We start from the raw sequence: 16923 nt of genomic DNA on the forward strand, positions 1-16923 counted from the left end.
GTGAATTGGTTATAACTACTGTTTGTTATGAGTCTCACAAATAAGTCGTAAACTGCTTCGGACATTAGCTTTAGATTTCACCGTCGTATCATTTTTAATGAGCTGTATTTGGCAGGCTTCGGTGCTCCACTGCCAACCCCATTATGTTGTTTTCATTGGAACATGTATTAATCAAAATCTAAAAGTAAACAGAACATTAAGCAGTTCAGTTTTCCATAAAGGCTGATCTATTTTAGATAAGCTGAAAGGTTGTAAGCTGTTTGTTATACAGGAAAAACTTGAAGATGATATTTATTTTAATGTGAGAAGTAGATGAATTAAAGTCGCTGCTTATACTGGACGTGTATAAAGCTGAAGTAAGTTACTTATACAACTGATTCTAAGATGAAGCTGTCACAATAGCATTTTGAAATTAAGATGGTTTATACATTAAAAATAAATTGTTTTCCTAGATGAGTAGATTCATCGTAATCATGGCGTTGTGACTGATTTGGGGATTGTTTACAATAACTGTTACAACCTTTTGCAGCTTAAATATATTTATGCTCCAGAATGTCTTTTCAGCTCAACAGCTTGTGCTGTTAATATTTATAAAATGGTAAAGATGATGTATGCTGTGGCAGCAGATGTTCTGCAGACACTACGATATAGCTGAACTTTTGGCACCATCTTGAGGACAACTTTACTTACTGATCTGCAAACACAACCATGTAACCATGACATGTAATGTATGAAATCATCTAAAGCAGTGTCTGTGAAGGTTCTCAGTCATCCAGGTCACCGTAGTCTAAAGAGCTTAGAAAGAAAAGCATCTGGACTTCTTTAAGTTGCTTCAAGATGCTGCAACCCTCATTCAAGAAGCTTCTTCAGTTCTAAATCTAGGACCAGAATCTTAGACCATCTAAAGTGGTGCATGCTTTGCATATGTTTGGTTAGTGTTAAGGGCAGGTGAGGCCAGTTGAACAGGTTGAGGAAAGCCCACTATTTCTGTTCTACAGAGAAAATGTTGAAGCCCAGCCCATTTGTGGAAGAGAAGAGAAACACCACAACTTAAAAGAAGGGAGAGAGCAGTTGGGTCTCTGCCCTCATTCGCCACAACCAGTCCAACAGTTCAGGACGCCCACTATTTGTGCTTTAGAGAGACTACTTTGAAGCCAGCCCACTTTGTGGGAGGGAATGTAAAGTGTGCAACTCAAAAGAAGGGGAAGAACTCGATTTCCACAGAGGCTACAGCTATTTAAGGTATTTTTTTTTTTATTCTTATGATGTAACTATATAATTAAAGTGTGGTGAGCAACTTGATTATGTTGTTGTTTTTGATTTCTGTGCATTGCAGGAATCAGTCATGGCTGCAGAAGCACAGCACACTTGTTATGAGGGTGACAATGTCCACATTTTCCAGTTCTATCTGGAACACTCAGGAGAGCACAAGGCCATTGTGCAGTGTGTTAACAATCTCCTAGCAAGAGAATTTAAAAGGTACAGCAGGAAATGAAATGCTTGAAGTAATAACCCATATTCCAAGCTAAGAGTAGGGGACAGACTGCTCATGCAGCACTACAGTAATGACTGTACTCAAGGGTTGGAATGGGAAAACTTTGACGTAAGTTGCATCTGTGTCCTCCACTTGTCAACAGTAGATGCTTTATACCGCCTGAAGTTCCACCACAGTATGGTCTCTGCTAGTTTATGGAAAGTCGTTTGAGCATTTATCCATTTAGTTAGCCAGGCTTAAATTGTTGCCTTCCTTATGTTACGTGCTGTTTTAGGGAATGGGGTAATTTAGCCCACCAGGGTCTGTGCAGATAACTTCAAAATGTCTTTTTAAAGGCAGAAGAAATTGCCTACAATTTCATGCAAGCTGCAGTGCACGCACACAATCTGAATTTTCATTCAAAAACTCAATTTCTTTCAGATTGTCCCTACTATGTCAAAACAACCCATTTGGTGCTAAATTGGATCAGCCTGATGGATGATGCTATGCTGTGATTGGTTATTACATTTTTATCCGTATTTGTCACACAGCTATTTAAAACAGACGGGAAGACTAGAAGAAGGGTTTCTTGTCTCTTTCACTGCCGCACAGCCCTCTTATAAAAAGTTTCTTTTCACCATGATCTCCTGAATATCCACAATTTGTCTATTGAAATAATGTTAACTTGTGCTCAGCAAGACTGGTCATTTTTTTAATAAACCCCCTGAAAGAATTCAACAGTACACTTGCAGTTTATCCTTTACACTTGTCTTTATTCACTTGATAGCACAAACATCTACTGTTTACTTAACTAAATGTACCTCACCAACTTATTTATTAAATGAAAAATGCTTTGAGATATTCTGTAGTCTGATAGTTTGCAATAGATTAAATTCCATATTGTAAGTAGAGGTGAAATGCTTAATAACAAAAGATGTATGGCTTTCAGCTTTTACATTTTCATATTTTCCTTTTAGATTTTGTGATCGTTTGGAGGTTTGGGCTGATCGTTTTGAAAAGCAGCTGTCATAATGCTCTTGCTTTGAGCTCTGTAATTAGTTTTTTCACAAAAGAAAACATCCATGCTTTCAAACAGTCACTTCTTAGATGCTCTTTTTAGACCACCATTCAGGAGTGAAGCTGTTTTAAAAATTAAGCAAGCAGCTGAGCTGTGTACAACCCACTGAGCTGCCAACCCATCTATTCAATGATCCAGCCTAGCACCAGCCATAATAAATTAGACAGCTATAACACAGAGGCTCCATAGTGCAATTTTGTAAGACCGTAATTTTCCAGCATACATCTTGTGACACACATACTGTACACTTTCTTTAACGGTTTATTAACGTTCTTATTTTTGATGCAGGATTGGAGAGGGTAAAAGCAGCCTGAGCGTTCTTGGTGTTGGAAGTGGTGGAGGTATGTGATCAAATATAACAATAAGTGTAATATTAATTGTAGTAGCATTACTGACCATTGTATATGTGTGCTGTGGTAGTTCTGGCTTATTTTGTCATGTGGCAGTGTGAAGTGGGCAGGAACACTGCCCAAAATGCAGGCTCACAAACAGGACTGAACTCAAAACTCTTTAAGCTTTATTACTGGAAATACAGAGGACATGAAACCAAACTGGGGAAAACTAGGAAACTAACAAACAGCCAGAGTATGAGGGAGATGCAGACATAAATGCACACAAGGGGAAATGAGGGAACAGAACACAGGTGGGAACACAGCTGAAAGTAATCTAACTAATGAGACAAGGAAGCAAAACTGAACATAACGCACACAGCACAGGAGGCTAACAAAGGAATTATGAGAAACACACACTGAGACACAGACTGACTAAACGCAGGCAACAGGGGGAGCGAGAGAACTTAACACGCATAACCAGACATGATGGACTACACAAGGAGGCACAAATAACTTACACAGGAGACGTTGGAGAAGACACAGAAGCAAGACTGAGAGACTGGCCATGAGAGGGATCTAAATGATTAAACAAGGGCTAGGAACTAGAACTTAACAAAACTCAGAGGCACTCTAAACTGAATATCAGCATCTTAATATTCTGCAAAAACAAAATAACAAACTCAAAAACGGGTCAAAGACTCAAGACCATCACATATTTACTTGTTTTAAACCAGTGGTTCTCTGTGGCAGTCCCCACAGATTAAAGTGGAGCAGCTGAACGAACAGGGTTTTTTGAAGAAAAGAGTTTTCTGATGTTGTCATGCTGACCTTTATTTCACTAAAATGTAATCCTGGATACTTTTTTTTTTTTTTTTGGTTTCTGAAGTGAGACATGCCAGAAAAAGTTTGAGAATCGCTGTTAAAAAGCTCCAATTAAACTGATTACCATGCCCTTCAAAGGCGTGCAACAAAGAGAATTCATAATAACAGTGTCTGTGGGGGCATTAATACATTAAAGTCACTGTCAAAGCTATTGCAGATTGCACTTGGCTCCACATATGATCAATATAGGTCATAGATCACTGCGGTTATTGCACAATGACATCAAACAACAAACTGTTAATGATTCTGTTGATCAGAATGATAAGAAGTATTACACACATCTGCGTTATATATATTTTTGACTTTTTTCTAAATAAATTTCAGGTTTTTTTAAAAGTGTTCTATACTATATGTTTTGGAGCATTTTCATTTTAAAGCGTTATGTGGAGCCACAGGTGTTCAAAATCTTCTTACTTCCTGATTTTTTTTTTTTTTTTTCCCCAGGTGAGGTGGATGCTCAGATCCTCACACTGCTGCAGTCTGTATTCCCTGCTGTTCCTATTACTGCTGACATTGTGGAGGGCAGCTCTGAACTCTCAGACAACTTCAAAGGTATTAACCATTCACATTCACACCACATGTTGAAATATTTTTACTCTATTTTCAGATGGATTTCCTCTTCAGGCTCTTCTTTACCTTTCTGAAAAGCCGATGTATTAGTGCCAGTAGTGAAAGTACTAACATTATCAGCTGACATTTAGAGCTTTCTCAAAATGCCAAAAGAAGTAGTTACTTTGTGTGTTGTTAAAATTCATCATGCACTCATTTGTGTTGCAGTACCTGAAAATTGTGTAAAACGTGCATACATCGTCATCTGAAATCATTTGTTTCACTTGTATTGTATTGTATTGTATTGTATCTTTATTTGTTTCAGACATATAAAACAAAAAACAATATATACACACTACATATATTTTCATTTACAGATACGAATATATATGTAGATATACACACACACACGTATGTGTTCAGATAAACAAAAAATATATAATGAAATAAAACAAAATCGTCTGACATAATGTAACAATGTTTGGTCTGAAAAGGAGTAGGAAGAAGTATGAACATACTTATTAATTCCTACCCCTGCTCAACATCTTATTGATCCCACATAATTCACCTAATTCCCATCATCACATACTCCACACGATACACGAGGAGAACCTATATAAACTTGGCTACCGTGATTGATATAATTTGGATATAATTTGATATTTTTATACATACAATGGGTGATCATCTTTATCGGTATCATATTCTTCCAAAATCAGTTTTCGAAGTATTTTCATGAACTTACTAATTCCTGAGCATTGCTGTAGATCTATAGTAAAACTATTCCACAGTTTTACCCCATAAATAGTGACACAAAAGGTTTTAACCGTGCTTTAAGAATCCTTAGATTCAATTTCCCCCTCAATTCATAGTCTCCTTCTCTGTCATAGAACATCCTCTGTATATTTCCTGGTAACATATTGTATCTGGCCTTGTACATAATTTTTGAAGTTTTATATTTTATAAGATCCATAAACTTCAGTATTTTTAATTTCAAAAACATGATGTTAGTATGGTCTCTAAATCCTGCTTTATTAATCATCCTGATTGCTTTTTTTTTAATTTTACATATTGGTTGAAGTGCAGTTTTATATGTGTTTCCCCAAATTTCCACACAGTATTCCAAATATGGCAATATAAGTGAACAATAAAGTACCCGGAGTGATTTGGAAGGCAAAAAATATTTAACTTTACTTAGTACGGAGATGCTTCTTGACAGTTTGGCTTGTATATGCTTTATGTGAGGTTTCCAGCAGATTTTGTTATCTATTATCACACCCAGAAATTTTGTATCCGAAACTTGCTCTATTTCAACATTGTTTACTAATAATTTTGCTCCTGCATCTTTTTTACAATTTCCGAATAACATAAATGTAGTTTTTTCCAAATTTAATGATAGCTTATTTCTATCAAACCATGTTTTCAGTTTAATCATTTCTTGTGTGACAATTTCCAAAAGCTGCTGTAAGTTCTCTCCAGCACAAAAAATATTTGTATCATCTGCAAATAGAATAAACTGTAGTATATCTGATGTTCTGCATATATCATTGATATAGAGGATAAACAGCTTTGGTCCCAATACTGACCCCTGCGGAACTCCACAAACAATGTCCATACACTCTGATTGATATTCCCCAATTTTCACAAATTGCTGCCTGTCTCTCAAATAACTCTTTACCCATTCTAACACCACTCCTCTAATGCCGTAGTACTCCAGTTTATCAAGTAATATGTCATGATTAATTGTGTCAAAAGCTTTTTTTAGGTCAATGAATACACTAACTATACATTGTCTTTTATCTATATTGTTGGTGATATTTTCGATCAGTTCCATTAATGCCAATGATGTTGATCTATTTGATCTGAAACCATACTGACTATCCGTTATTATTTTGTGTTTGTCTATAAATTTGTCAAGTCTATTACTAAAGACTTTTTCCAGTATTTTTGAAAATTGAGAAAGTAGAGAGACAGGCCTATAATTTGTGAATTGGTGTCTGTCACCATTTTTAAACAGTGGTGTTACTTTAGCTGTTTTCATTTGTTTTGGGAATGTACCAGTTTGTAAGGACAAATTGCAAATGTGTGTTAAGGGTTTGGAAATGCCCTCTATCACTCTCTTAACGATTTCCATATCAATGTCGTCAGAGTCTGTAGAGTTTTTTGTTTGTGATTTCCCAACAATATCAATGATTTCCATTTCTTCCACCACCGTTAAGAACATTGAATGAGGATTGCGGTCAATGAGTCTAGTTTCTTTCTCTACAGAATCTGTTATATCAGGAATTGTTTCAGCCAAGTCTGGCCCAACACTTACAAAGAATTTATTGAACTCATTTACCACATCTCTCATATTAGTAATATTTCTATCATTATTTGCGAAATACGAAGGATAGTCTGCCTGCCCCGAGCCCTTTTTGATGATGGTATTTAATGTTTTCCAGATCCCTTTAATATTATTTTTATTCATAATCAGTAATTTTTCATAGTATTCCTTTTTACATGACCTTAAAATACTCGTTAATTTATTTTTATATTTCTTGTATTTATTTTCAGCTTCTGTGCTTCTGTTCATTATAAATTCTCTGTATAAGGTATTTTTCTTCTTACATGCATTTTGCAATCCTTTTGTAATCCATGGGCACTCTGCATATTTTTGTTTTTTACTATATTTCTTTACTGGGCAATGACTATTATATAACAGTTTAAATTTTCCTAAAAAAATCTCATAAGCTTTATCAATATTTTTTTCCTTATACAGCATCTCCCATTCTTGCTTGAGTAAATCACTTTTGAATGCGTTTATTGACTCTTCTGTTCTCACTCGTTTGTATTTTATTGTGTTTTGCTGTTTAACCTTCCTGTAATTGCTGTTATACACTATAAAAACAGGTAGATGATCACTGATGTCATTAATTAGGAGACCACTTATGGTTCTATTTTCTATTTCATTAGTAAATATATTGTCTATTAGGGTTGCCGACTGTGCTGTAATCCTGCTGGGCTTAGTGATCACTGGAAAAAGTCCCAAGCTATACATTGTATTAATAAATTCCTCTGTCGCTCTCTGCTTGTTTGGATTTAGTAGATCTATGTTAAAATCCCCACAAATGAACATGACTTTTTGATTTGTCCTAATGAATGTTTTATCTACCCACTCCTTAAAAATTTCAATATTAGAACCTGGTGTTCTATATATACAGCTTACAATGACATTTTTCTCTTTTCCCATACTAATTTCTATTGTTACACACTCTAATATATTATCTACCGCCACCGTCATTTTTTCTACCATCTTGTATTTTAAATTTTTATCCACAAACAAGGCCACACCACCGCCATTCTTATTCTTTCTATTTGTAAGATTTAATTCATATCCATCTATTACAAAGTCCTCTCCTTTCTGTTTATTAATCCATGTTTCAGATACTGCAATCACACTGAATGGATGTGTAAATTTTCTTAAATATTCCCTTATTTTGTGAAAATTTGCATATAAACTTCTACTATTAAAGTGGATTATAGATATTTTGCCGTCGACCTTGACAGTTTTGTTGAATTGTTCTTCAGTATGATAGTAGCAGGTATTTTTGATGTTAAAAAAGTTCAGTTCTGGATCAATGTCCTGCTCTGTGAAGTGTGTTTTGTATTCCGTGTTTACTGGTGAATTTATCTCCTGATTAGCAATCCTTTGTGGTAGCAATGTATAATTCCCAGATAATGAATTAATTGATTGTTTCATCCTTGAATACGTTACGCTTTAGCTTCCGTTGTTGTCTTCTATTACCTGCTTTGATGACTGTAGATTGTTTGTCCCGCTCCTTGCCTTTGTAGTCAAGTGACCTGTTAATATTTTTCCAGATCCTGGATGCATTTGATGACCAGCACCTTGGCTTCCTCCGGTGTACCGTTGAGCTTTATAAATATTTTACAGTTTGCAGTCCAGGTGTTCTGAATTTTACCCAGTTTCTTTAGGTATCGTGCTTTCTTCGCTATGTCAGCATTGGATTTGGTTAGATGGTCATTCATGTAGACGTTCGATCCTTTTAGTTTCCTCCCCTGCTTCAGCAGTGCATTCTTGTGTTTCCTGTTTACAAATCTTATGATGATAGCTGGTTTATCACTAGCATTTCTCCTGGGCAAGGGGTGGCATGCCTCGATGTTATTACAGTCCAGGTCGATCCCTTTCGACTGCAAGAAACCAGCTACTTGTTGCTCCGCAGAGCTCCCATCCAGATCTCCTTGCTCCTCTTTACTGCCAGCAGTCACAGCCCGAGCATATGACCGGGGTTTTATGTACAGCCCTGTGATGATCACGTCGTTCATTCTGGTATATTGCTCCAGGTCCGCGACCCTGCTCTCCAGATAGACGATCCGTTTCTCCTTCTCTGCATTCTGGTTACGTAGCGACCTTATTTCCTCGACTAAGTCTAGGATATATTTCTGTTGTAGCTTGATAGCCGATGTTTCCTCAGTTAGAAAGTCCAATGACTTTTTGATGTCCTCAATTTCATCGGCGTTCGGTGTTCTCTTAGGCCCCATTGAGCTTGTTGTCTTGCTCGCTCCGTTCACCGTCTTGTCACTGTTGATTTACTTGTTGGTGCCTTGCTAGAGGATCCTGGGCCCAGTGGCTGCTGGAGGATCCTGGGCCTGGTGGAGCAGTAGGATCCTGGGCCTAGTGGCTGCTGGAAGAGCCTGGGCCTGGTGGCTGCTGGAGGATCCTGGGCCTGGTGGCTGCTGGAAGAGCCTGGGCCTGGTGGAGCAGTAGGATCCTGGGCCTGGTGGCTGCTGGAAGAGCCTGGGCCTGGTGGCTGCTGGAGGATCCTGGGCCCAGTGGCTGCTGGAGGATCCTGGGCCTGGTGGAGCAGTAGGATCCTGGGCCTAGTGGCTGCTGGAGGATCCTGGGCCTGGTGGCTGCTGCAGGAGGATCCTGCAGGAGGATCCTGGGCCTGGTGGCTGCTGCAGGAGCCTGGGCCTGGTGGCTGCTGGAAGAGCCTGGGCCTGGTGGCTGCTCTGTTGTTATGCATAGGAACAAACCCCAAACTACTGATACGTCTGCTGATGTTACTTTCATGTGAATGCATCAGCTGTTTTTTGGTTCTTTGTTTTGTGGTCTTCTCATGTACACCAACGAAGAAGACTACAATCGCATCTCCCCATATTTATTTTTACTTTTCTTTATATGTTCTTAAAGTAGTTCATTCTCTTAAATGATGTCTGCCAGCGTTTTATCTCAGTGTAATCAGTGTTTTGATGTATCGCATATACATAAGCATAGATCTCAATGTTATTGATGGCTATTTGGTTTTGTTCATCTTAAAGCTTTGGTAGCAAAGACTGCCAGTCTTCAGAAGATCCCATTTGGCTGGAACATCATGAGCAGCGAGGACTATGTAAAGCAAGTGAAAACGAAGGGCGAGATGAAGAAATTTGATTTCATACACATGATTCAGGTATTACGAGTTTTCCTTCTGCAGATTCATGGCAAAAGAATAGCGGGAATTCTAGAATTTGCTTTGTCACTCTATGGTGTCTTGTCTTCTCGCCTAAGGTGGGATTGTGGTGAGCTAAAATCTACTGCAAACTATAAAGTATAAGTATTGTAAAGTGTAATATCCTTGTCTGACTCTGTTAACAATGAGATATATTTGGGTCCTCACTAAATCCTGCACTGCTGCTTGAATTCAGTGGGGACCGCAGTGGGAGTAGAGTGTATTCTGACAGATAAATGTGTAATTAGTGTGATAAATTGTCAAGCAACCTCTGACGAAATGTCCTAGCAGATTTATTGTAAATGATAACACTTAATTCATTCAAGCTTTAGAAAGTTCTCCCCATAATGTTCCCCCGTACAGATGATCTATTATGTGGAAAACCTTTGTGAAACTATCAGCTTTTACCACAGCCTTCTAAAAGCTAACGGCAGACTTATGATCATCGTCGAAGCAGGTAAGCCGAACTTGATTTTAATTATCCTTAATTAATTAGTCCGCAGTATAACAGTTTAAAGGTGTCAAATTCAGATTGTGTGAATGTAAATAAAGTATACTATACATTTTTGAGAACATATTTGTTTTATGCTCCTGTTTTTACCAGAGATGAACCTTGTTTCAAACATATTTTTCTCTTTGCGCTGGAACAATGGTGCCCTCTTGGGGTTATATTTTGTATATAAAATCCATATCTGAGCATTTTTGTTTTGTATTTAATGCATTTGAAGGGGAAACTTAAAAACAGCTACTTTAGGTTTAAATTTAAGTTGAATTAAAGTTTATATTCCATTAATAATATTGAGTTATTATATTTATAATGAAGTTCTGTTAGGTTTGCACATAGCTGGCCTTCAAGGAGCTACTTTTTACTTTTATATTTTGAGTAAATCCTCTTGACTACTTTTGTTTGAAGTATTTTTTTATTCAGAAATGTATGTGATTTTCAATATCACACTATCCAGCCAACAGTGGATGGGACACCTTGTGGAAGACTTACAGCAAGGAGCTGTGTGTAGGTGTCATTAAAGAGTACCGTTCATCAGCAGAGGTCATTGCCTGTCTGAAGAGCCTGGGTCTGAAATACGATGAGCATTCAGCTCCCAACGCCTTCGACATTACCGAGTGCTTCAATCCAGGCAGCTGCCATGGAGAACGCCTGCTGAGTTTCATGACAGGAAGCGACAAATTCCACGAGTCCTTCACCCCAGAGATCAGAGCGGGCATGTTAGATCTTCTAAGGAGAAAGTGCAGCGCAGAGAAGGATGGCAAAGTGTTGTTCAACAGCGATCTGAGCTGCATTCTTGTTCATGCTTAAATATATGCTGTGGAGAAGTGTCCATCTATTCCGCTGGATCTTTATTCTGTAAGTTTGTCAGAAAGAATGAATAAAATCAATATAGTTCAGTTTATCTCGAGTGAGTAAAAGTTGTGGCTGTACAAGAAGACACATACGTTTAGCTACTAAGTCGCTTTGATCAAACGTTGGCCTTTTTCGAATCTGTAAGCAAGTTTAGTATCGGTATGACCTTTTAAGATAAAGTCTCTATAATCTATATCTTTACAGTTAGAACAGCTCTAATGTGTGGAAAATGTCAGCTCTTGTGATAGAGCCACAGAAAATAATCACCCGGCTTTACAAAGTTTTCCAGTTATTGCTCTATATTTACAATTTTTTTTTTTCAGCCATCAAGGTTGTTTTGTTCTCAGTTGAATCTTAAACCTAAAGAAACATTGGATGCCAGTGTTGTTTCACATATGCAGCATCTGTAGCCTAATTAGGCAGCTATTCCGTAATATTTTTTTTTAAATCAGTGTTAATATGACATTATGGTTTGCAGCAGATTTAACCTTTTTCATTTTTATCTTACAGTATAAAAAAATAACAAAGCACTTTATTTATTAGCAAAATGAAGACAACTTTTGGTATAGTCTTAGTTGACACAATGTATTTTCAAATGGGATTAAAAAAAATTCCAAAAGATACTAAATACAAAAAAAGAATATTTATTTTATAACATTAATTATCACTGATAGATCATACATATTGAGTTGTGCTGAGCTGGCAGGTCTTTGCTGAACTCTGATTAAGGATGTGACTAGCTGATCAATATTTATCATTGTGCACAATCTGATATCCATGAGGTGTCACATGATTAGCTAGTTCAAACATGAGTTCAAAGAGGGTATCTTTTTTTTTTTTTTTAAATAAACTGCTGTTCACAATAAAGCCTGCAGATGGTGCTGCAACTCTCAAAATGCAGGTGAACCTGCATTATGCTATGTTGTACTAACTCCACTTGGTGGCATGCTATCCCTACATTCAGTAAGGCCATGACAGCAAACGGTGGAAACTTTTATTAGCCATATCAGTGTGCTTAATATTAAGCATTTAATTCCCGAGCTACCAGTGGTTATTTGACTGTTACATTTTCAGCCCCCACTCGCCCAGTTATTTCATTTCTACACTGGCGTTATGCCATCTGCTGTGGCCACATACGCACAAAATCCAGTGGAACGGCTGAGGTCTTGTCTCAAGCTATCTGGCAAATGTATTCTGGCTGTTCATTTACCTCATTAGCTTTAATAGATCAGTAATTGAAATTCATCAGAAATTCTTGTCAGTGCACTCCCCCCTGATGTCAATGGGCTTTCAGCACCTGCTCAGGCTCCATTACTGGGGGTCCTCGCTGGGCCCTCTCATACCACAGAGTGACAGAGCATTAGTCACCGAGATAATCAACCTCAATACACTGCTTGCCACTAATGTTCTTCAAGAACTATTTACTTCATGTGGCAGTTGGTGTCTTATCAGGGTAGAAGTTCTCCACTAGATAAATGTGATGAAATTTTTATAGATCACCTTGTTGTCCAGGTGATTGATTATACTCAGAAGTGCCGAACAGCTGGGTATTGTCATATTATTAGCTGGATATTGTTTTTATTTACTTCCTGCCACCTGCTTATTAGCTGATGCCATAATGACAAGCCACGTCTTTGAAGGGTGCGTGATGCAGATTTCTATTTGCTTATGAAACTCACGGGCTTTTTATTATGCAGACGATGCAGAGAAAGCTGTGGGTTCCATAACTACTTTCTTCCCATATTGGCCATGCAGCACGCTGGTCAGATGTCAGATGCTGCAGTAAAATTTTAACATGATTGAGGAAGCCTCTAGGTGAAAGTCTTTCTCAGAAAAGTGATCTCTCCGGTATGGCCATCTGGCGGGCAATCAGAGCTGAACTTCTAAGTTGTGTCTTCAATCTTTAGGGGCAATGAGGAAACAGGCCATGTGTTCAAAGTGTGACTACTGGTATGCCTTAAATTATGTGCTGTACCCACTAGTAGGGCTGTTTTTAAAATTATTTTCTTGGCTCAGCAAACGTCTTTGGCACGTGTTGTTAGGCAGAGAATATGCTTCATTCACAGCTGCTTTAATTCTCCTGTAATTAATGAATTTAATATATCACTGCTAAAAAGTATCACATGTAAAATTTAAAAGCTAAACCAGAGTAAAACAGAAAAACGATTTTAAAAAACAGCATTGTTTTTGCTCACTAGGAGATACCATCGTCACACCTACTGCACCTAACGCGTATAAAGAAATTACCTTGTTATTTTGTTGACCATAACTTCACACCATTTGTTTTCACGTGTAATAGGTGCTGATAGTGCACATACAGAAGCAGTGTTAACCCATAAATATAGCAACTGTGGAGGTCAAGTAATGTGCATTGTTTTCCATATGCGTACCTTTATTCTGCTGTAAAATGGTTTCCAACAGTCTTGCTGATGCTAGTGTATCCTAGAATACTAAAGCTGGTAGGGATAAACCTAATCCCAGCCACTAAATGCACATTTATGATACCAGTGCTTGCATTTATTTGTAAAGGCAAATAAAAACGAAAGCAGCGATGACATTTTTGGTATTTCTCTAATCTGAATTCACACGGTTTGGCCAAATTGACTCTTCAGATGTCTATCTTCTTTAATAATATAGCCTCTACTCTGGTTTACTCTGTATGGAGAGCCACTGCTGGCCCAGAAGCATCTTCTATCAGCCATTATGTCAGTGTGTAGCCCTCTTTGAGAAAAGAGCAGGACATAAACCGGCCCTAAAATACATCACACACACTTTAATGGGCAGAGGCTGCGGCTGGGCCTTGAAATATAGCTCTGATACCGGTCCTGTAAATGGCTGTCCTCTGCAGCATATTTCATTCTAGAGAATTAGTCCTGTTTAGCAGCCGTTGTTATATAGCAGCTGTCCTCCATAGGTCTGAGTACAGCAGAATATGGCTATTTGATTGATGATTCCCGGGACTTTTCTTAGTTTGGAATTTTATCTAACGTCAATTAGCAGTCGATAGAAAACAAGGTGGAAATTCCTGCTGAAAAATTTCTCTTCTCTTCAAGTCGGTGCAAATTCTGCTGCGCAGAAGTGATCTTATAGAATCAAAGGCTTAAATCAATCCAAGGCGATTAACTACAAATCAGAAAGGGTGGAATGGGGTGACTCTACTCTAATCAAGTTTACCTTTGTCTGTCTCATTAATCTAGCGATTCAAGGCCTTATAGCCTGATGTACAGGACCGTTCCTGTGGGTGTGAATATGGAGAATTGCCACAGATAAGATATGGCACCATATTTATTCCAGAAGTGCCATTAGTGGGACAGATAAAGCAGGACAAACACGCCACTAATTGACCGCTTCTGTTCATATTTTTGATCAATTACAGATAACACACATTTGATGATTTCATAAATCATACTAGTTTAGACTTTCTTTTTTCTAGCACAGTCGTTTAACTTGTGTCGAGAGGAAAAAAGTTGAAATGAAAAACGGGCCACTTTAGAAGAATTCTATGTGTCTGACAAACAGTGATAACAATTTTGTGAAACAACTTGATATTTCTCTAAGCCATGCTCTTTTAAGTCAATATTTGCTGGTTTGATGGAAAAAAAGAAAAAACAGACACTGTCACTTACTCGCTTTGTCAACTGGGAGAGTTCCTGAGGGCAAGCTCCTCTTTAATTACACTCTGTGACGTTTACCCCCACTAAATGCCCCTCACAAGGTTCAGGGTTTGGGGCTGTGCTTGTCATTGTGTGGGAAGTGGAAGAAGAGTTTTTTTTAAAAAGGAAACCTAATGCAGAATAAGAGATTTTCTCTTGAAGTTGTTGCTCAAATAGGGTTTGTTTGATATGCAAGCTGTGCTTTTATTAACTACTAGGTTTCTCTGACATGATTAGAGCAGAACTATTTTTTTATTTATCTTAAAAAAACATTTGCATACTTTTAATGTTCATAATACTATAACTATGGATTGTGCACACTCATATGTTTAACTTTAATATATCCCGGGCTCTATAGCCACACTGGTGATGTGGGTCAGTCTGCCTGAAAGAGCTGCAAGAATTTAATTAGTCTGGGATTCAATGGAAAATAAATAAGTAATGTTTAGAGGTTTAGCGATGCTGTTGCAAAGGATAAGAAAGGAAATCTGCAGGAAACACTGAGAAATCATTGAGTCATGGCTTGGAAAATGCCAAATTAAAGATATTGAATGTTGCCATCCTAACTATCAGTGACTTCAGTGTATCGACAGAGGCCTTTCAACACCCTTATCGTTTGAACCCTGTAGATGATATCAGCTATGTTTTATTACTGTTATTACTGAAGATGATGTCTTTCTCTCTCTCCCTCTTTTGCAGCTGTATTAGTGAAGAGATACAGGACTTGGAGTAAAAACTGATCATGAAACAGAGCAATCCTGCCAGAAGTTAATACCAGTAGCAGGGATATTTGTACTTAATCCCTGTCAAGAGAAAAAGAAAATAAGACCTTACATTTCCCCGCAGATCTGCTATGGCTTTATTATTCCTCATTGCATTAATCAACTTGTATCTCGTCTTTTGCTTTTATTAAATGCCGTTTCTGGCTCACATCCATTCATCGGACCTTAAATATCCTCCATCTCTTGGGTCTGAGCTTGATTGTGCATAGGAAATGAAGTTGGAAACTTTGGAGCTCTATTTAAAGCGGGAGTCCCTGATGCGACCCCTCCCTGCCTTAATAACTTATGAACAGGATCCTCTGGTCCTTATTTGGCCTCATAGTGTTTCTGACAAAATCAGTTATAAAGAAATGTGAAACTGTTGTTTCTTTGTATCCATAAACAGGTGTTTATAGCCCCGGTAAGAACCTGAACACAATAAAGATGGTCGCTGATCTTGATATATTGTAGTGCAGGTGTTCTGGGGTATATTTGTCATCTGATGTTTGTTTCTTTAAGAGAGGAAATGATTAAATTGTATAGAAAAATGTGATTAGATTTTTTCTGAATTACACATAAGCAGAGAACCAACTGGAGAATATATGCACAAGTTCAGTGTTGTTACAAAAACATGAAGAGATTTAGATTTAAAACATTTCTGACTTTGGTATATTAAACATTCAAACACTTAGCATTAGGGAACAGAGAAAATCATTAACGGATGTCACTTTACTTAAGTGCATTTGCTGCAATAGTACTTTGATATTTTTGTGCCAAATTTGTATCTATTTTTAATTTTTTTTTCACTCAGTCCTTACAAGATTCGATCCTACTTGCAAATCAATAGAGCTATTGATGGGTGTCAGATAAAAACCATTACGGCAACCAGCTCTAATTCTTCAGCTGAATTGATTTCATTTTAAATGATCCATGTACATCCAGTGGAGCACACCACCACTGTGAGTGTGTTTTACCTTGACTTCATGCGAGAGAGACGTTATTCATCACCAAGAGAATGTCCCTTCTTCACACCCCAATAAAAAGCAGAGGAATGAAGCTTCTGTGGGTGCTGTCAACCCAACACTGCTTTATAAAGGATGACACAATTATATTTTACCAGCTCACCAAAAATGCTGACAAGCCCTGGTTCAATAAAACACAATTCTGCACCTAGAGAAGCATGCTGGTTTCTGTGCTATGGAGTCATAGCTCATGAACTACAGAATGTCATAACACTGAAATGCTCATCGAAGACATCAAACACATTTATTACAATTAAACCAGAGGAAGTGGGCATGGCAATGTTAGGAACCCAAAGTAATATAGTGTGTACAGATCTAGT

The 16923-nt window shown here is 37.7% G+C and overlaps 2 protein-coding genes across 2 annotated transcripts; one reads left to right on the top strand and one right to left on the bottom strand.

Moving 5' to 3' along the window:
- The first annotated feature begins 81 nt into the window (after positions 1-81).
- Positions 82-15756, top strand: LOC147311864 (histamine N-methyltransferase-like). Its single transcript, XM_086268018.1, has 8 exons — positions 82-1242; positions 1337-1479; positions 2841-2893; positions 4211-4318; positions 9638-9768; positions 10171-10264; positions 10770-11170; positions 15520-15756. Exons 2-7 carry the CDS (start codon positions 1346-1348, stop codon positions 11120-11122), a joined length of 873 nt encoding a protein of 290 aa, XP_086124144.1. The 5' UTR covers positions 82-1242; positions 1337-1345; the 3' UTR covers positions 11123-11170; positions 15520-15756.
- On the bottom strand, positions 6223-9208 carry LOC147311865 (uncharacterized). Its single transcript, XM_086268020.1, has one exon. The coding sequence runs from the start codon at positions 8855-8857 to the stop codon at positions 8162-8164; it is 696 nt and encodes a 231-aa protein (XP_086124146.1). The 5' UTR covers positions 8858-9208; the 3' UTR covers positions 6223-8161.
- Positions 15757-16923: the final 1167 nt, after the last annotated feature.

This window comes from Aulonocara sp. 'chitande type north' Nkhata Bay, linkage group LG16, assembly GCF_057382095.1.
Source record: "Aulonocara sp. 'chitande type north' Nkhata Bay isolate Kocher_YH1m ecotype deep benthic linkage group LG16, A_spYH_male_GT1.1, whole genome shotgun sequence".
Classification (NCBI taxonomy): domain Eukaryota; kingdom Metazoa; phylum Chordata; class Actinopteri; order Cichliformes; family Cichlidae; genus Aulonocara; species Aulonocara sp. 'chitande type north' Nkhata Bay.